At 45.1% G+C, this 15,068-nt stretch overlaps 1 protein-coding gene across 2 annotated transcripts; it reads right to left on the reverse strand.

Annotated features, from left to right (window-relative positions):
• Positions 1-3,088: 3,088 nt before the first annotated feature.
• LOC146653289 (uncharacterized) lies at positions 3,089-14,362 on the reverse strand. Of its 2 annotated transcripts, none has more exons than XM_085381898.1 (5): positions 12,613-14,362; positions 9,201-9,397; positions 8,435-8,579; positions 7,268-7,573; positions 3,089-4,753 (listed from the first exon to the last, which is right to left on the reverse strand). In XM_085381898.1, the coding sequence occupies exons 1-5, from the start codon at positions 14,215-14,217 to the stop codon at positions 4,598-4,600; spliced, it is 2,409 nt and encodes an 802-aa protein (XP_085238024.1). In that variant the 5' UTR covers positions 14,218-14,362; the 3' UTR covers positions 3,089-4,597. The 2 variants fall into 2 exon arrangements, with proteins under 2 accessions (XP_085238024.1, XP_085238023.1); XM_085381897.1 differs by having other exon boundaries at positions 9,201-9,415.
• Between the last annotated feature and the right edge of the window lie 706 nt (positions 14,363-15,068).

A 15,068-nucleotide genomic window follows, 5' to 3' on the forward strand; every position in this document is an offset into this window, starting at 1 on the left:
TTTCCTGCTGGATTGTTGGGTTTTTTCCACGATTAAAAACATGTTGAAATTGCACATCTCACTGTGTCTTTGTTTCTTACCTACAGTTGCAGATTCTTTCCTCTGCGACAGAAGACTGTAGTGCAAAGGAAGTTTTGTTGCTTAACCAGGAAACTGTAGTTTTACCTCTGAGTTTTTAGGGTCATGAAGGTTCAAAAAAATAATAAATCTGAGTCTCAGGCTGACTCTGGACCCCGGAGTCAGTAGCTTGAAGCAGCCCAACTAAATATTCACTTGCACTTATTAAGGAAAGAAATTAAGGACATTCTTCACTTCTTACTTTTTTCTCTTCTTCGCTGCAAGTTGTGAGACCATGACATGATTTTTCTCATAGTTTGTAAAATATACGATCTACTGCCAGGATACCTGTCCATGAACCTGGCTAAACTGGGAAACCCTGAGTTGAGTAGGTGATCAGCTGTGTGACTGCTTGATGTGAGGGTAAGTGTAGCTGGTCAGTGCTACAATTACTTAAAGACTTGATTTGTAATATGGGCTGTTGGCACGATGCTGTCAGTCGGATAGCTCATTGCTGTAATTAAGCGTAGCTTAACTCAGTGATGCTGTGCAGTTCTGGCCTGTCGCTTGCATCCACACCAACAGCCAGGGAACAATCTTAAATAACCTTAGCAAGATGTTTTCAGGTAGCATGAAGAAGCACCAGCCCGCTGGAAGCGCCCACAAACCTGACATTTCTAGTCTTACAAAACTTCAGAAAATTAAGTCAGATGCCAAAAATCTGAGCTTTCCTGCGATTGGCTCCTAATGACTTTGTATGCTCAGTCACTGAATACAACTTTAAGTTTTTGTCAAACAGAATCTCCATTAGACTCAGAAATAGGGCTGCCACGATTTGTCGACTAGTCACGATTACGTCGACTATCAAAATCGTCGACGACTGATTTAATAGTCGACGCGTCGTTTGAAGCTTTGTAAGATCACAAAAGACGCAGGAATAAGTGGCAGGATTTAAGAGTGTAATAACGGACTGAAACAGAAGATGGCAGCACTGCATGTACAAGGATGTCAGCTACCGTTAAACCCCGAAGAAGAAGAAGAAGCAGCTGTGTCCCAGAATTCATAGCGCGGCCCAGCGCAGTTTCCAACAATGGCGGCAGCTAGTTAGTTTTAATGTTACTCTTATTCTTCTTTCTGGGTCACAAAATAAACGTTTAACATATTTTCAGGCGAGAATGTAGCTGTGTAAACCTCAAATATCTGCTCAGTTTATCAGGACACCACATATTTTCAAAAGCGCTCCGACGTTTTCGGAGACATCTGTTACCCACTAGCTCGTTAGCGAGCCGGGGGCTAGGTCACTAGCGCGGTGAGAACACCGGACTCCCCGCAAATCGTTTTCAAACCCACTGCCGTCTTTCGCTACTCAGGTTAAATATATATGAGTCACTTAGATAACTTAAAATGTTATTGTTTTTACACAGCTGAATAAACGTCAAGCAGACAGCTGATTATCAGAAGTGTGAGATGCTCCAGAATATACTCCAGTGTCCTGTTATATTTTAGATAGCAAGGAGTTTATTAAACTTCACCGAAACAATCTGCAAATTTCATTAAAATTCAATAAACTATCATCTTGTCTTTATTTTTAGTTAGCACAGACCTTAAACACTTAAAGCTGTAAGCTAATGATAGTTATATAAGAGCAGATGCTGCTGGTGCAATAAGCTGTACGTTTTACGTCTAATGGATGATGATCTGATTAGTCGACTAATCGCAAAAATAATCGGTGACTAGTCGACTATCAAAATAATCGTTTGTGGCAGCCCTACTCAGAAACACACTACGTAACGTTCATTAGCTAATGACTTGTCAATATTTAACTGCAGCCTCCGCAGTAAGACAACAATAGACTCTATAAAAGATGAATTTTACCACACGAGTGTCACCGTGGCCACGGTCGACTCGTCTCCATTATGACGCTAACGAGACCATAACTGAGAAAGTGAACAAAGTTGTGCAACAAATAGGTCTGTAAGATTAAAAAGACCATAAACTCCATCACAAAAGCATTGACTGAGATTAATGGATCAAGCAGCGGGGCTATTTTCACGTACAGCTGATCCCAGCACTGATCCTGCTGCTTGTTACACTGCAGAGTCCAGTTCAGTGCTTACAGGTGTTTGTACATGAGCCCAGAGTGAAGGACAAATGTGAAAATGTTCTCTGGTTCACATAAACCTGGAATCACATCTCGGATCATCAGCAGCCTAACAGCAGGGATTTCTTTGCTCTTTGTTGGCGTCGAGTCTTTTAGTTTTCCTTCTGACACCTCTTATATGGTAAATGGCCTGTATTTATATAGTGCTTTACTAGTCCCTGAGGACCCCAAGGCACTTTACATATCCAGTCATCCTTCACACGCACAGCCACACACTGGTGATGGCAGCTACAGTGTAGCCACAGCCACCCTGGGGCGCACTGACAGATGGACACTGGCGCCACCGGGCCCTCTGACCACCACCAGTAGGCAACGGGTGAAGTGTCTTGCCCAAGGACACAACGACCGAGACTGTCCAAGCCGGGGCTCGAACCGGCAACCTTCCGATTACAAGGCGAACTCCCAACTCTTGAGCCACGATCGCCCCGCTCTTACTCCATTTTAGATCTATGCTGTGACTAACAAGAAAAGACAAGTAGGGTTATAAACATGTCTGATGGATGAAGAATGACATATTTAAATCCCACTGCTTTGTTTTTATAGATCTGTTTCAACGTTTTCTCTCAGTAATATTAGTTGAAGGCCAACATGTGGCACACGAGGCAGCTGTGCCCATGACCACAGATCAACACTGCAGTCGATTATGGAGAAGCAGTGATTATAGCTGTGGACGCATGTTTAAGGATGTCATTTACACACACGCAGTGTTGGGTCGGTTAAATGTAAAACTGCAAACTCTGGTTTAGCTGAACTTAACATCCCAACATCAGACGCTGTTAGAGTTAAAGCACAGCAGGTAATAAAGAGTAACATGAAATGTGGCAAATGTCTTTTATTGAACCAGGTCCTCTCGAGCATTTTGTGGTTTCTTACATAATTGTTTGGCGTGAAGCCTCCCTGCCCTCCGGTGTCATCATGGAAGTGCCAGAAAGCAGCATCAAACCAGTTTTCCTAATATTTTTACATGATTAGCTCAACGTTTGGAAAATGTGCTCCTTTGTTTTCTTGTTGTGATCTGATTGATGGCTACTCGTGTTAGTTAACCGTTTGCACAGCGGCAGGAGATTTCTATTTATCGTTTGTTCACCTTTGTACATGAATATGAGGTCGATCTGTCCTCTTAATGTCAGACAAGCACATTTTCCAAATGTCTGAGCTGTTCAAAGTGCACGATGCCACTAACAAATGAAGAATCAAAGTTTTGCCTTCAAAATAAAATTCATGACAGATTTGTGCATTTAGCCTTTTAAAGAGTCTCAGTTCTTCATTCATAAAATGATCTTACAGGTAATTATGCAAAACAAAAGATGACGTGAATATACAATGTGGGACTGATTCGCTGTCCCTTAAAACACGTTTGAAAAACCAAATACAAAATGCATTCATTTCTTTTTTGTAGATTCTTGTAAGTTCTCAAAGCATGAGGAGAAAAATTGTGCTTCTACAGTAAAAACGTTGCATGCCATAAATGAAATTAAGGCTTAAAAATATAACTGAGAAGCTCGGTTTGTTACACGTTTTTGTGTTTTTGCCGTACCAAAAATAAACCTGTCACGCTTGCATCAGGTAAAAGTAACTGATGGTCTTCGCAAGTATTAAATATGAATGTAAAGGTTTATGCAGGCAAGGCTCATGCCTTCATATTTACACTGTTCAATGCAACTGTTGAAAGCACAGAAACCAGCATCAGCTGTGAAAACCTGTTTCTGACGATCTGTGGGCCACTGACTCACATCTGAAATGCAAATGTTTGTGTACAGATTTGATGTGAGGCCCACATGGTTACATATGTGTGCATTAAAGGAGAAAATGAGCATTGGTTACATATAACGCACGCGTGTGCGGGACTACAGAACTGATGCCTTCATCCAATCTAAGCTCGAGAAGAGCAGACAGGAAGACCTGAGGCTGTCACTGCTGCCAAAGACGCATTCACAAAGCGCAGAGTTAAAGGTCTGAATACCTTTAAAGGCGAGAATCGAGTTCTTGATTTCCAACAAATCTAAAAAAAAACAACTCTTACGTGTTTTTATTTCATCACAACTTATTAAAAACATTTATTCTTTGAAAAAGCTTTATTTACTGTAATGGCTGGATTTCACTCTGGTAGCGTGACACAGACTGACAGTTAATGTGGACAATTTTGGGGATCACAGGAAGGAAAACATATCTTGCATCAATGTGATGAAATAAATTGGTGAAAGGATGGCCGTGTTGTCTTTTAATTCAGGTGCTACCTTACGTTCACGTTTGAAGATTAGACCACGTTTTGCACGTCCCGCTTTGTTTCACTGTTCTGCTGCAGTGAGGGAGTCTGTGTCATGTGACAAACTGTCCACGCACTTGCACAGAACAGATGTGCAATCAGGTCTTCTGAATTTAATGCAGGAGTTCCTGTTTTATTGCTTTGAGGATCAGGGGGCGTCTGCCTTGGATCTCCTGTCGCAGGACGTATTCACTAAACAGGGAGGAATCCACTCCGCCGCCACACGACCCTGTGATAAAGAAACCTTTCTGCTGTAGCCGTTCCAGCACCTGCAGTCAGACACAAACCAAATAACAGCAACAAAGAATGAGGCATAACGAGAAGATCCAGAGCAAAACATTTAGACGTGATCTCTGTCTCGCTGGAGTCAGGAATACTGAAGGAAGGTGGGACTTGTTCAGCATTTGATGGCGTTTCCACCCGGTTGTTCGCTACAAGAGTTGAACCTGTGAAGTGCATGCATTAAAAACACTCATTTTCACCATCATGCATACCAATAACTTTATCACACCTTTACCAAATACTCCCTGGTATCAATACTTACGCACCAGAGCACATAATAACCACCCCAATACACAAAGGCATTTAAACAGTTTAGAAATAGACTCTGAAATTGAAGCCTCTGCAGTAAAGTATGGTTTACGAGGCAGTGTAAGCTGCCTTCAACTCATCTGACCTGATTTCCTTGGGCAGCTCGTTAGATATTGTAGATATAGTCAGTATTTAATCAAAGCATCAAGTCTCTATGTGGAAAAGTAGGTAAAAGGGGATAAATAGCCCACTGGGTTACAGATGCTTGCTGCCACAGAAAGACACATTCCTGTGGAAGAAACCTGCAGGCTGGGGCGAAGTTCAGCTATTAATTAGTGCTTCAACCCTAATTATGATAATCACAGTAACTTACTGTAGATATCAGAACACACTAGTAGTGTTAACAGTACAGCTCTACAGGGGTTTGAATAATATCTAATAAACTCAGTTCGTGTAAATGGGGAGTCTTCTTCACACACTAAGGCTAATATGGCGCTCCACAGGGCTGTGTGCTGGAGCCACTGTGCTTTACACAATGGTAAATCCAGAATCCAATCTTTCCTGTGGTACCAACTCCCAGTTTGGATTTACTCTCTATGCGTTTATAACCAACACTGCATTTAATTATTAGCTGTTTTTAAACTCTGGCTCTCTTCAGTACAGTTTCTGGAGATGGCTGCCCCTCCCTGAGCCTGGTTGTTCCACAGAAGTTCATCCTGCCAGTGTCACCAAGCGCTTGCTCATACGGGGTCATCTGATTGTTAGGGTTTTTGCTCTATTATTGTTAGGCCTTTACCAGACCACGTGAAGTACCTCAATCCAACTGTTTTCAGGTCAGTCATGATGGCTAACTTTACTTTATAAACCTCCCGTAAACACTTAATTTCTGAGCTCTGTTTTTGTTCTTTCCCCTGACTTATTATGAAATGGTCAAATCATTGCATTTTCATTAGAAAGAGTGTTTGACACAAACCAGATGTTTTTGTGTTCAGTAAGTATGACAACAAAGGAAAGCAAGCAGCGAATCTGTGTCTTTCTGATTTACGGTTATTCTCTGCACTTCTTTTGTGTTTGCGTTTAAATGTGTTGCTAACAACATGTGAGCCTCAGGACCCAGGGTCACTCTCCATCTCAAGAAACCCATCAGCCTATCTGGCCTGAAACACAAACACTTCAGAAGTAGTCCATTAGTTCCCCTCTCTGAGCGTTTCCTCCTGAGGTGAACGCGGTGACATTATCTCAGTTTGCCCTCTGGAGGCTTCTGCTCTCTGTGCTGCTGGTCTGTCTTACTGAGATCTCCCCCGGGAGACAAAGGCAGACCTTCAGGTGATGAAATGTGTCACCCGCCTCAACACAGCGCTGTTACAAACCGACTGTCAGCATTCAGAGTATGCTAACATCACATAAAAACACATCAGGCTTTGATGGATGGTGGAAGGGTGGCATCTGCCAAAGACGGAGCTGACAGATAACAGGCGACGGCACATTTTAGAGTCCCAGATATCATCTTGACTCCTTTAGTTAAGCTGCAGCTTGAGACGGTGCATTGAACACAGCTATCACAGCGGCGGCTGTTTAGCTTGACTCTCTCACACTGGGTGTCTGGACGGTGAACTTCTAAATTCCAGGTCCCGTGTAACACGTCCATCTTTATGAAGGATGGACAGAAGCAACAGTCCAGACGCTGTGGTGTATAAACAACCTATGACAGGATGAATATAAGCTTTCATGTTGATTACGTCAAATTATGACCTTCCATCCGACATTGCAGCAGAAATCAAGGCTCATCAGAGCAGGCGATGTTTTTCAGTCTCCCATTGTCTAAAGTAGGTGAGCTGTACCACCAGTTTCCTGTTTTTAGCTGACAGCAGCAGCTGTGGGCTCTTGCTGCTGTAGCCCATCCGCTTCGAGGTCTGACATGTTGTGCATTCAGAAACACTCTCCTGCACACTTTGGTTGTAACAAGCTGTTATTCGAGTCCCTGTTTTCTTCCTGTCAGCTGTGGTCTGGTATTAACGAGGCATTTTGGCTCAAAAACTGGATATTTTTGACTTTTCCAACCATTCCATGTAAGATGAGCAGTTTCTGGAACACTCTGAGCTGCCCGTCTGCCACCAACAACCACGATACTCTGTGAACTTCTGCAGGCTGTCTTGACTGTGTCTACATACTTAAATGCTTTGAGTTGCTCACTCCAGCATCTGACATGTTGAGAGAATATAAACCAGTGTGGCTCAGAGGATGTTATGTACCTGAACTGAGGTGAGGTGGCAGTAGCCGTTGAGCGGGAAGCGGAGCACGTGTGTGGGGTCCTGGTTCCAGCTGGCGTTCATAGAACTGTAGACGATATCAGTCACCTCAGGGAAAATCTCCTCCATCAGCGCCCGGGATGCACTCACACTGATCCTCTCACCGAGCTCCGGCGTCACGCGGACCACGACGCACTCACAGTCTCGAGAAACGTCCCGGCGCTCCTGCTCAGCCCTCCAGCGCTCCAGCTCGGTCTTTAGAGGTGCCAGCTGGAAGAAAGTAGCCTCTTCGTAGAGCAGGGAGTACTCCTGCAAACACACACACAGCAGAAACAAGAAAACACTCTCAGAAGCATAAGTGCAGACTTACACAGGCCAAAAGAACACGCACAATGCACACAAATACACACACATGCAGATGAGTACACAACACCCACCAAAAAATGCAGAAAACTCCACGTTTTCTTGCAAAAAACAAAGTTTAAAAAATGCATTAACACATATAAACGCTCGTTCAGTACTTTAGTACTAAAGGTGTACTAAAGCCTTGGTAGCAGCTGCTCTGCTGCTAACACACTAACCGAAGGAAGACTCTCGTTTTCATTTATTCTATAAACAAATCACATACAAAACCTTCTGATTCATTTGAAAGCTGCTACAAGCCAATGAAGAAGTTTGCACACGCTGGCTGCAGGCAGTTTCTGTTTGGGCTGTCATAATTGTGATGAAGAATTAATGAAGAGAATGAATGTGTCTTTGGCACGGACTTGCTGCCTGTTTCTCGCCTGAAGTCTCACAATGTTGATAACAGGTAATTTCCCTGATGCAAACATTAAGCCACTGCTACTATAAATCCTTCCATGCATTAATCAGTTTTGAGATCTGGGGTCATTTTGCTGCCATAACATGTTGCCTTCCTAGAGTAATGGAACAAATACTCATTTATTTTACTGCAGTTTATCTATTGGTCATTTTTATGATGTTTGAGAGAATATGACAGAAAATACAGAAAAGGGCAACAGAGTCACTCAAAGAAGTCTCAGTACTGTAAGCGACAGGCTCGTGTGAGACTCTGACAGGGGTTCAAGTCTTTCTTTTGACATTTGTTTCCCTGCTTTAGGTCACGCAGCAGCAGCGGTGAACTGTGGAAGTACCTGATCAGGCACTCACTTTGAAGTCATCAGGCAGGAGGAGCTTGGAGGTTCGCAGGAAGTTGAGTATGTAGCGGAACATGTCCCCGTCCCGATCGATGAAGTAGTGCTGCTTTAGACTGTCCAACACGATGGGCTCTGTGCCGTCGAACAGACGCCCGATTCTGCCCAAAGAGAAGGAAACAGGTTTCTACACTCAGCTGTGGCTAAATTTAAATGTACATGTTGCAGCTAAATCATTTCCTAGCTCACTGAAGGGTAAATGCTAAGTTAATTTTAAAAAGTAGGTTCAAAGATGATCAAGTTTATTGTAACAGTGTACAGTGATCGAGATTATGAGGCTTTTTTAATCAAATCTTCGCTGTTTGATGAGTTGAGATATCTGCATTTTCCTTAATGTGTGGACAGCAGGCCACCTTTTCCCCATGAAGCAGGAAGTAGATCACCGCTGCCTGTTAAACTATTCACAGATTTAAACTTTCTGAACAAATAACTGAAAAGCAAACTCTTTCTATATTTTGCAGAGAAGCCATTAAAACCAACTCAATATACTAAAATTCTGTTTCCTGAATCATAGGAAAAATATCCATTTGTATTGAAATGTGATAATTAAGGTAGCAGATATTCAAAATAATCAGTAATGTTGAACTAATTTGTTGATTAAGAGCTTTTGATATTGAGGTGTTGAGGTGGATTACAGCCTTAGCTTTACTCATACGTCCACCAGCCATCCTGTGTATTTTAATGGGGGGAATGTACTTTAAAAGCTTGGATGTGTGCCTCACCTTGACTCGGGGTACCTGGTGAGTGTGGGCAGGCTGCTGGTGTACATGTGTCCTCCTACATCAATGTGAACTGGTGCGTTGGTTTTGGTGAGCTGAGCTGGTGCTGGGATTCCCGTGGTACACGGGGGAGACATCGGAGACCAAGAAGCCAGCTTCTGACTCGACATGCTGCTGCAGCTGCCGCTGCTACGTCTGTCCTGGGACACAAATACACGCTGCAGTGATGGTGGTGCCAGTATATGAAAAAAAGACCAAACATAGCCATGAATATCTCCACATCCATGGACATAGGTTATCTTTACAGTTAATACATTGGAACATATTTATCACCAAGTCATGGAACTGCTATGTGTCTGTTTAAACAACAATTTAGCAACAAGGCAGCAACAAGGCAGCCTGCTATCAGTTTGGATCAAGTTTTCGCTTACGTGCAATCTGTGATAAATCAAAATGATTGAGGAGAGGCAGGAAATATAGCAAAGAGGGGAGATTTGTCCCCTTCAGCACACTCATTTTCATCGCCGCCCACGAGTTATGTATTAACTTGCGACCGCTTGCAGAGCAAATGTAACTGATTGCAACATGTTGGCAATCTGTGTTTATAAATTATGCAGCAATTATTTGCAAACCTCTCTCTGCCACCGAGCTGGACAGGCTGGAGACAACAAGGCGAACTGCACAACCACCTCTGCAACCCAAAGTGCAGCACCCTCAACCTTTATGTGAACAGCTGGTTGCTGCAGGTTAAACTAGAGAAATCTCTGCGTGTTGTCATGAAGTCATGCTCCATAATAAATGCATCTATCTGCAGCTCCTGAAAGATGTTTTGCGCTTGAAGCCAAACTGGGTCTCGTCGATGTTTGTATAAAAACCTGCAAGCAGGCTGGCAAACCTGACCTGAACAGTTTTACAGAGGAGCTGGTTGCTTAGAACAGTTCCTGCCAGGCAGACTCGGGACTGTCAGGTAAAGCCAGGAGCCTGACAGGAAGCTAAGAAGCACAAGGACATCCTGTCAGGCTCACAGATACGGCTCGGTCAGAGCTATTCCTGACTGCCTTGTAGGCTACGTTATAGTGCCAGGTGTCTGGCACGAAACAAATCATTAAGCTCTGAAAGAAACAATTGGCAGCCTGGTAGGAGGCCAGTGGCTGACAGGCTGGGAACACACGTCCTCTGGGCTTTCACTCTGCTCTTCTAGACTGATCCGCCGTTTCCTTTCATTCTGTTCCAACGGCTCCTTTCAAACCTGTTCTGCTCCAAACGATGGTGTTCATGTCAGTTCAACTACACTGAACACTAAATGTGAATGGTCTGCAGTGAGGATATGCCCTGAACATTTGCTGTTACTGGCTACATAAGCTGTAGCACTGTGCCAGTTTATATGTTATGATAATATGGAGCAATTCTACAATAAGGGCTACAGATGAATATGTAAGGGATTAACTTGCTAAGTAATCAACGACCGGCACTGCTAAAGAAAACAGCAGTGTAAGAGTGTAAGCAGCGGTTTAAGCAGAGATAAGCAGACCTTCCTCTTCCTGCCAGTGCTTCCAGCTCTCTGAAGAGGACACTGAGGTGTTTCCAAGCCAGACAGTAGACAAACTCTTCTCTGGCTTGTTCTGGGGCTTTCCCAGGGTCTCCTTACAGAAGAGCATACAGGAACCACCTCATCTAGACGGCATCCAAGAGGCATCTTAGATAAATCCCCAAAACACCTCAGCTGGTAGTTTTTAATGTGGAGGACGAGTCTCTCTACTCCGAGCTCCTCCTGAATGACTCGGTGCCGTTAAAGGATTTCTGCTGTGACCTTTCACATTCCTGCCTCGTCTCCCTTGACCTTAATTTTATAACCTCAGAGAGCGCAAACAGTTCAACTGTCTAATTCATAATTTTAACATTTTGCTTAATTCTTTGCTTGTATGTACATATGACATATGATCAAATTACATATGAATAAATATCAGAGTAAGCACCATGAAGGGCAAACAAACAGCTGAGACACCGGCCTCACACGATGTATAGCAGGTACAGATTATCACATCTATATAATCCATGTGTGCGTGTGTGTGCGTGTGTGTGTGTGCGTGTGCGTGTGTGTGCGTGCGTGTGCGTGTGTGTGCGTGTTGTGACTGCCCAACAAGCAGTCTGTACCCTGCAGCTATGGCACTAATGCATGGTGGATAAATTCATCAGCAGGTATAGTTACCCTTGGCAACAGAGGGACACTCCCAAAGACAAATCACTGCTTCTCCTCACATGATTGGGCCACATGGACAACACAGTTTCCTACAGGGTGAGATTCTGTAATTCTGCATTATGTTTACGTCAGAGCAACTTAAGTAACAAAAATATAAAAATGTACAATCAGATCATTTTTTACCCACTTACTACTGATTTAAAAACAAACAAATGCATGTACATCTGGGGGAACTGAACTGAAGAAGCTTTTTGGGTGAGAGGAGAAACATCTTCAAGCAACTTAAACGAGTCCAGACGCTTTTCTTTCCAAGCTCCTTAGACTACGATGACCTGCATGACTGAGAACCTTCATAGACAAATGCATGTACATATTTCTGTGCAGCCCTTAGTGATAAACATTTGTGACTACAAAGTAATGATTTTCCCTCGTACCAAGCACTAGAGCTGATGTTGTGCAGATGGTTTTATATGTTTGTAATTCAGAATAAAGGGTGCACAAACTCTGGTACAGGACTTTAAGCTAAATTCTACTTTCATTATTTCACTGAAAAACTGAGCACGTGTAATGTTTTGGTATCCAATTACAACCTAGATCTAAAGAACTGAACGCTTAATTAGGCTTCCAGGTTAGTGTTTGTAGGTCTTTATGTGCATCGATTTTCACACTGTGGCACCACTGAAGTAAACTACATGATTACAGATGTTTTATGTCATGTTCAAGATTATACGACGTGAAAATAACACAAAAGTGATGAATTGCTTTGTAAATGAAGGGTGCAATGGTTCGGCAACTGTATTTTGTTTTTATTTATTTCTCTGTATTTATTAGGCTGATCTGATCCCAGATGTCCCTGTAACAGGAAGTTCACCCTGATACTGATGTACTTCTTAAAGGCATCACGTTGTATTTGCCCGAGAAGAGAAATAAAGTCAGAGTGCTTACTAAGGTAGCCAACTCGAATAGGTATGCTTTTCCTGAGCGTCTGTTTATTTTAATTTTACTTTAAGCCCCTAATAAAGCAGTTCAAATAAAGTTTTTCATAGATTACAGCCCACCTTAAACACCTACTAGTTTAATATTTTATTGCGCTCTTAACTAACTCTCCTCCTAAAGATGGGCGTCACATCGGTACGGGACTGACTGGCTGTCGGGTTTAACACGGGAGGCTTGAAGCTCCAACAGATGAAAACGGACCAACATGTTCCGGGTTACCTCTGTGGGCACAGGGGACCGGGCGCCGGACTGTGCGAGACGGGACTCCGTGGCTGTGGCAGGCACCGACTCTCTCTCATTCGGCTCCGCGGGCGACTCGGCGCGCGTCCCGGGGCGCACACAGCGCTTCTTGGCAGAGGGAGCTCCCGGGTCGTCCTCGTTGCTCTCCCTCCTCGCTGCTGCTGCTGCTGCTGATGTAGGCGATGTGTTCGACGTCTCTGCTTCTGTGCTTTGCTGCTGATTCAGATCCGCAGCGTCGCTGACCCTGCGCAGGTACGGGATCACGAGCTGGAGGTGGGACTGCGCGTGACCATTGACCGTTTCCGAGGCAACGTAAAGCGTCGTCGAGGGCTTGAAGCCCGCGGCCCCCACGATGCTGTTGAGGGTTGCTATGGAGACGGCACCGATGCAGTGGTTGGTGTAGGTTTTCGAGAGCTTGGCAGCGCGCGACAACATCTGCATTCTCGTGCCCAACAGGTTCTTCCCGATGGCTTTGTTCTCGTACCACGTCACGTCGCTCGCGCAGCAGTGGTCCCGGGGCCGCTGGAAGAACGCCCTGCACAGCGGGTTCCGTTTGGACACGTACCGGACGAAGCTGGCGTACGGACACTGCTCCGTGCCCGTCTCGTACATGCGCGGCAGCGTGTCCTCGTCTGCGTCCGGGCGCTTCTTGGTCCAGGCGGCGGAGCGGGACTTGTGATAGGGTCCGAGAGCTTTAAAATACACAAACTTTCTTCCGTCCTCGTCCACGGCCAGGCCGAACGAGTCCTCCTCCAGCTCCCGCTGGTTCTCTCTTCCCCTGGTGCAGAAATACATGCAGGTCTCAAACCAGACTTTGTTCAGAAGCCCAAACGGGGTGTCGGTGTTGAACACAGAGGACTCGTACAGTTTCCGCAGGTCCGAGCGCGTGATGGCTTGTTTCTGCACCACCGGACCGGCACCCTGCTCCTCCAGCCTCCGTATGACCGCGGCCAGGGTCAGGTTGGCGCTGCGCAGCTCTGGGTCCTTGGTGAGGTCCAAGGTGCGGCAGTAGGGCGGCTCGTTCAAGTACCGATTGAGAGAGCTCCGGATGCTGATGAGGGAGGACTTGCTGTACAGTTGTCCACTTTTGGAGCGCGCCTCGGCGTAAAAGGAGCGCAGCACAGCGCAGAGCGCATCCTTGTCCAGAGTTTCAAAGTCTGGACTTTGGGTTTTCTCGCTGAGGTACTCCCTGAAGATCCTCACGGCGTACCTGGTGGCCAGGCGGGTGTTCTCGCTCAGCTTGTTTCGCTCTGACCGCTGAAGTTCTCCCTCCGGGTGAGACTCGCGCCCGGAGGGGATGCTGCTGCCGAGTGGGTCCGCCTCCCCCTCCTCCCTTCGGTCCATACTCCGCATAACGACCGCTTGTGTCTGCGCGGCGGAACCGCTGGAGTCCAGCACTGTGCTCCCTGACTCCCACTCCACTCCATCTCTGTCGGACTCCTCGTCCTCCTCCTCCCCGGTGATCTGGACCTCCTGAATCTCATCTTCATCTTCCTCCTCCTCCTCCTCCTCCTCATCCCTGCTCCTCTCGGGGCAGCTCATCTGCTCCTGCTCCGTGTCTCCGCTGCCAGGCATTCTCGCCATATTGCGGTCTGTGAAGCAGTCCTCCGGCAGCGCGCATGCGCTATATTGGACCGCAGCGCTGAAAGCCTTTTGTGTTTAAGTGACCTTCAGCCGTGCACGCGTTTTTTAAGGTACGGGGAGCGAGCGCAGCGGGAGGGTAAATTTGGAGGCGCGCTCCCTGCCAGAAAGGCTGCAGTATTGGACTGAATATTGGACCAGCAGCACGAGCACTGATGAGGAAAATGGCAAGACTGCAGTAGTGCCACCGCCAGTATCCAAATATCTTTTTACTTTAGAAGCAGTTTGATACTTAACCGGAAAATTAACGGAAGGCAGCCAAGAATGAAAGAAAAGCAACAATAAATATCACGCAGCTTGTTTTAGTTACGTACACGCGTGGATAGCTTAGGTGCTCGTGTGTTTGCTGCACCAGTCACAGAGTCCAGTTGGTGCCTTATAAAAAGAAAGTAAGGTCGTGATACAAGCACGTGAAACAAGCAAAAATGCACATGATGTAGTCCAGTGGAGTTAACACGGTTAAAAAGAAACCCAGAACTGCAGCTCAGTGAAAATTCAATATCATTTGTGTATTTTTATTGTTGCAATGTAGAGAACATCCAGGTATATCTGTGACATGAAAGGTCAGAGTCTCTTTCTTGCTTTGGACCACCAATGCACGCAACATTAAGGCAGGAAGGGGCGATGCACGCAGATGGGTGTCAAAATATTCAATCAGAGGTAATCACAATTTAGAAAACGTGGCACATGACTCACGTGGGGAAAGTGGACATCAGCAGTAGTTGGAAAAGCCCATGTTGTTTATGTTTTGTATTTTAGGGAACTTTCACCCCTAAAGTTTATCATTTCAACTA

This window comes from Rhamphochromis longiceps, linkage group LG15, assembly GCF_057381845.1.
Source record: "Rhamphochromis longiceps isolate RC_006_pf linkage group LG15, R_longiceps_female_GT1.1, whole genome shotgun sequence".
Taxonomy (NCBI): Eukaryota; Metazoa; Chordata; class Actinopteri; order Cichliformes; family Cichlidae; genus Rhamphochromis; species Rhamphochromis longiceps.

Excerpts from the sequence above, each read along its gene's own strand:
- LOC146653289 (XM_085381897.1), bottom strand. The coding sequence starts at position 14,217 with ATGGCGAGAATGCCTGGCAGCGGAGACACGGAGCAGGAGCAGATGAGC. Across the intron at positions 8,580-9,200 it reads ACCAGGTACCCCGAGTCAAG|AATCGGGCGTCTGTTCGACG; the intron begins GTGAGGCACACA and ends CTCTTTGGGCAG. Across the intron at positions 4,754-7,267 it reads GCCACCTCACCTCAGTTCAG|GTGCTGGAACGGCTACAGCA; the intron begins GTACATAACATC and ends GTCTGACTGCAG.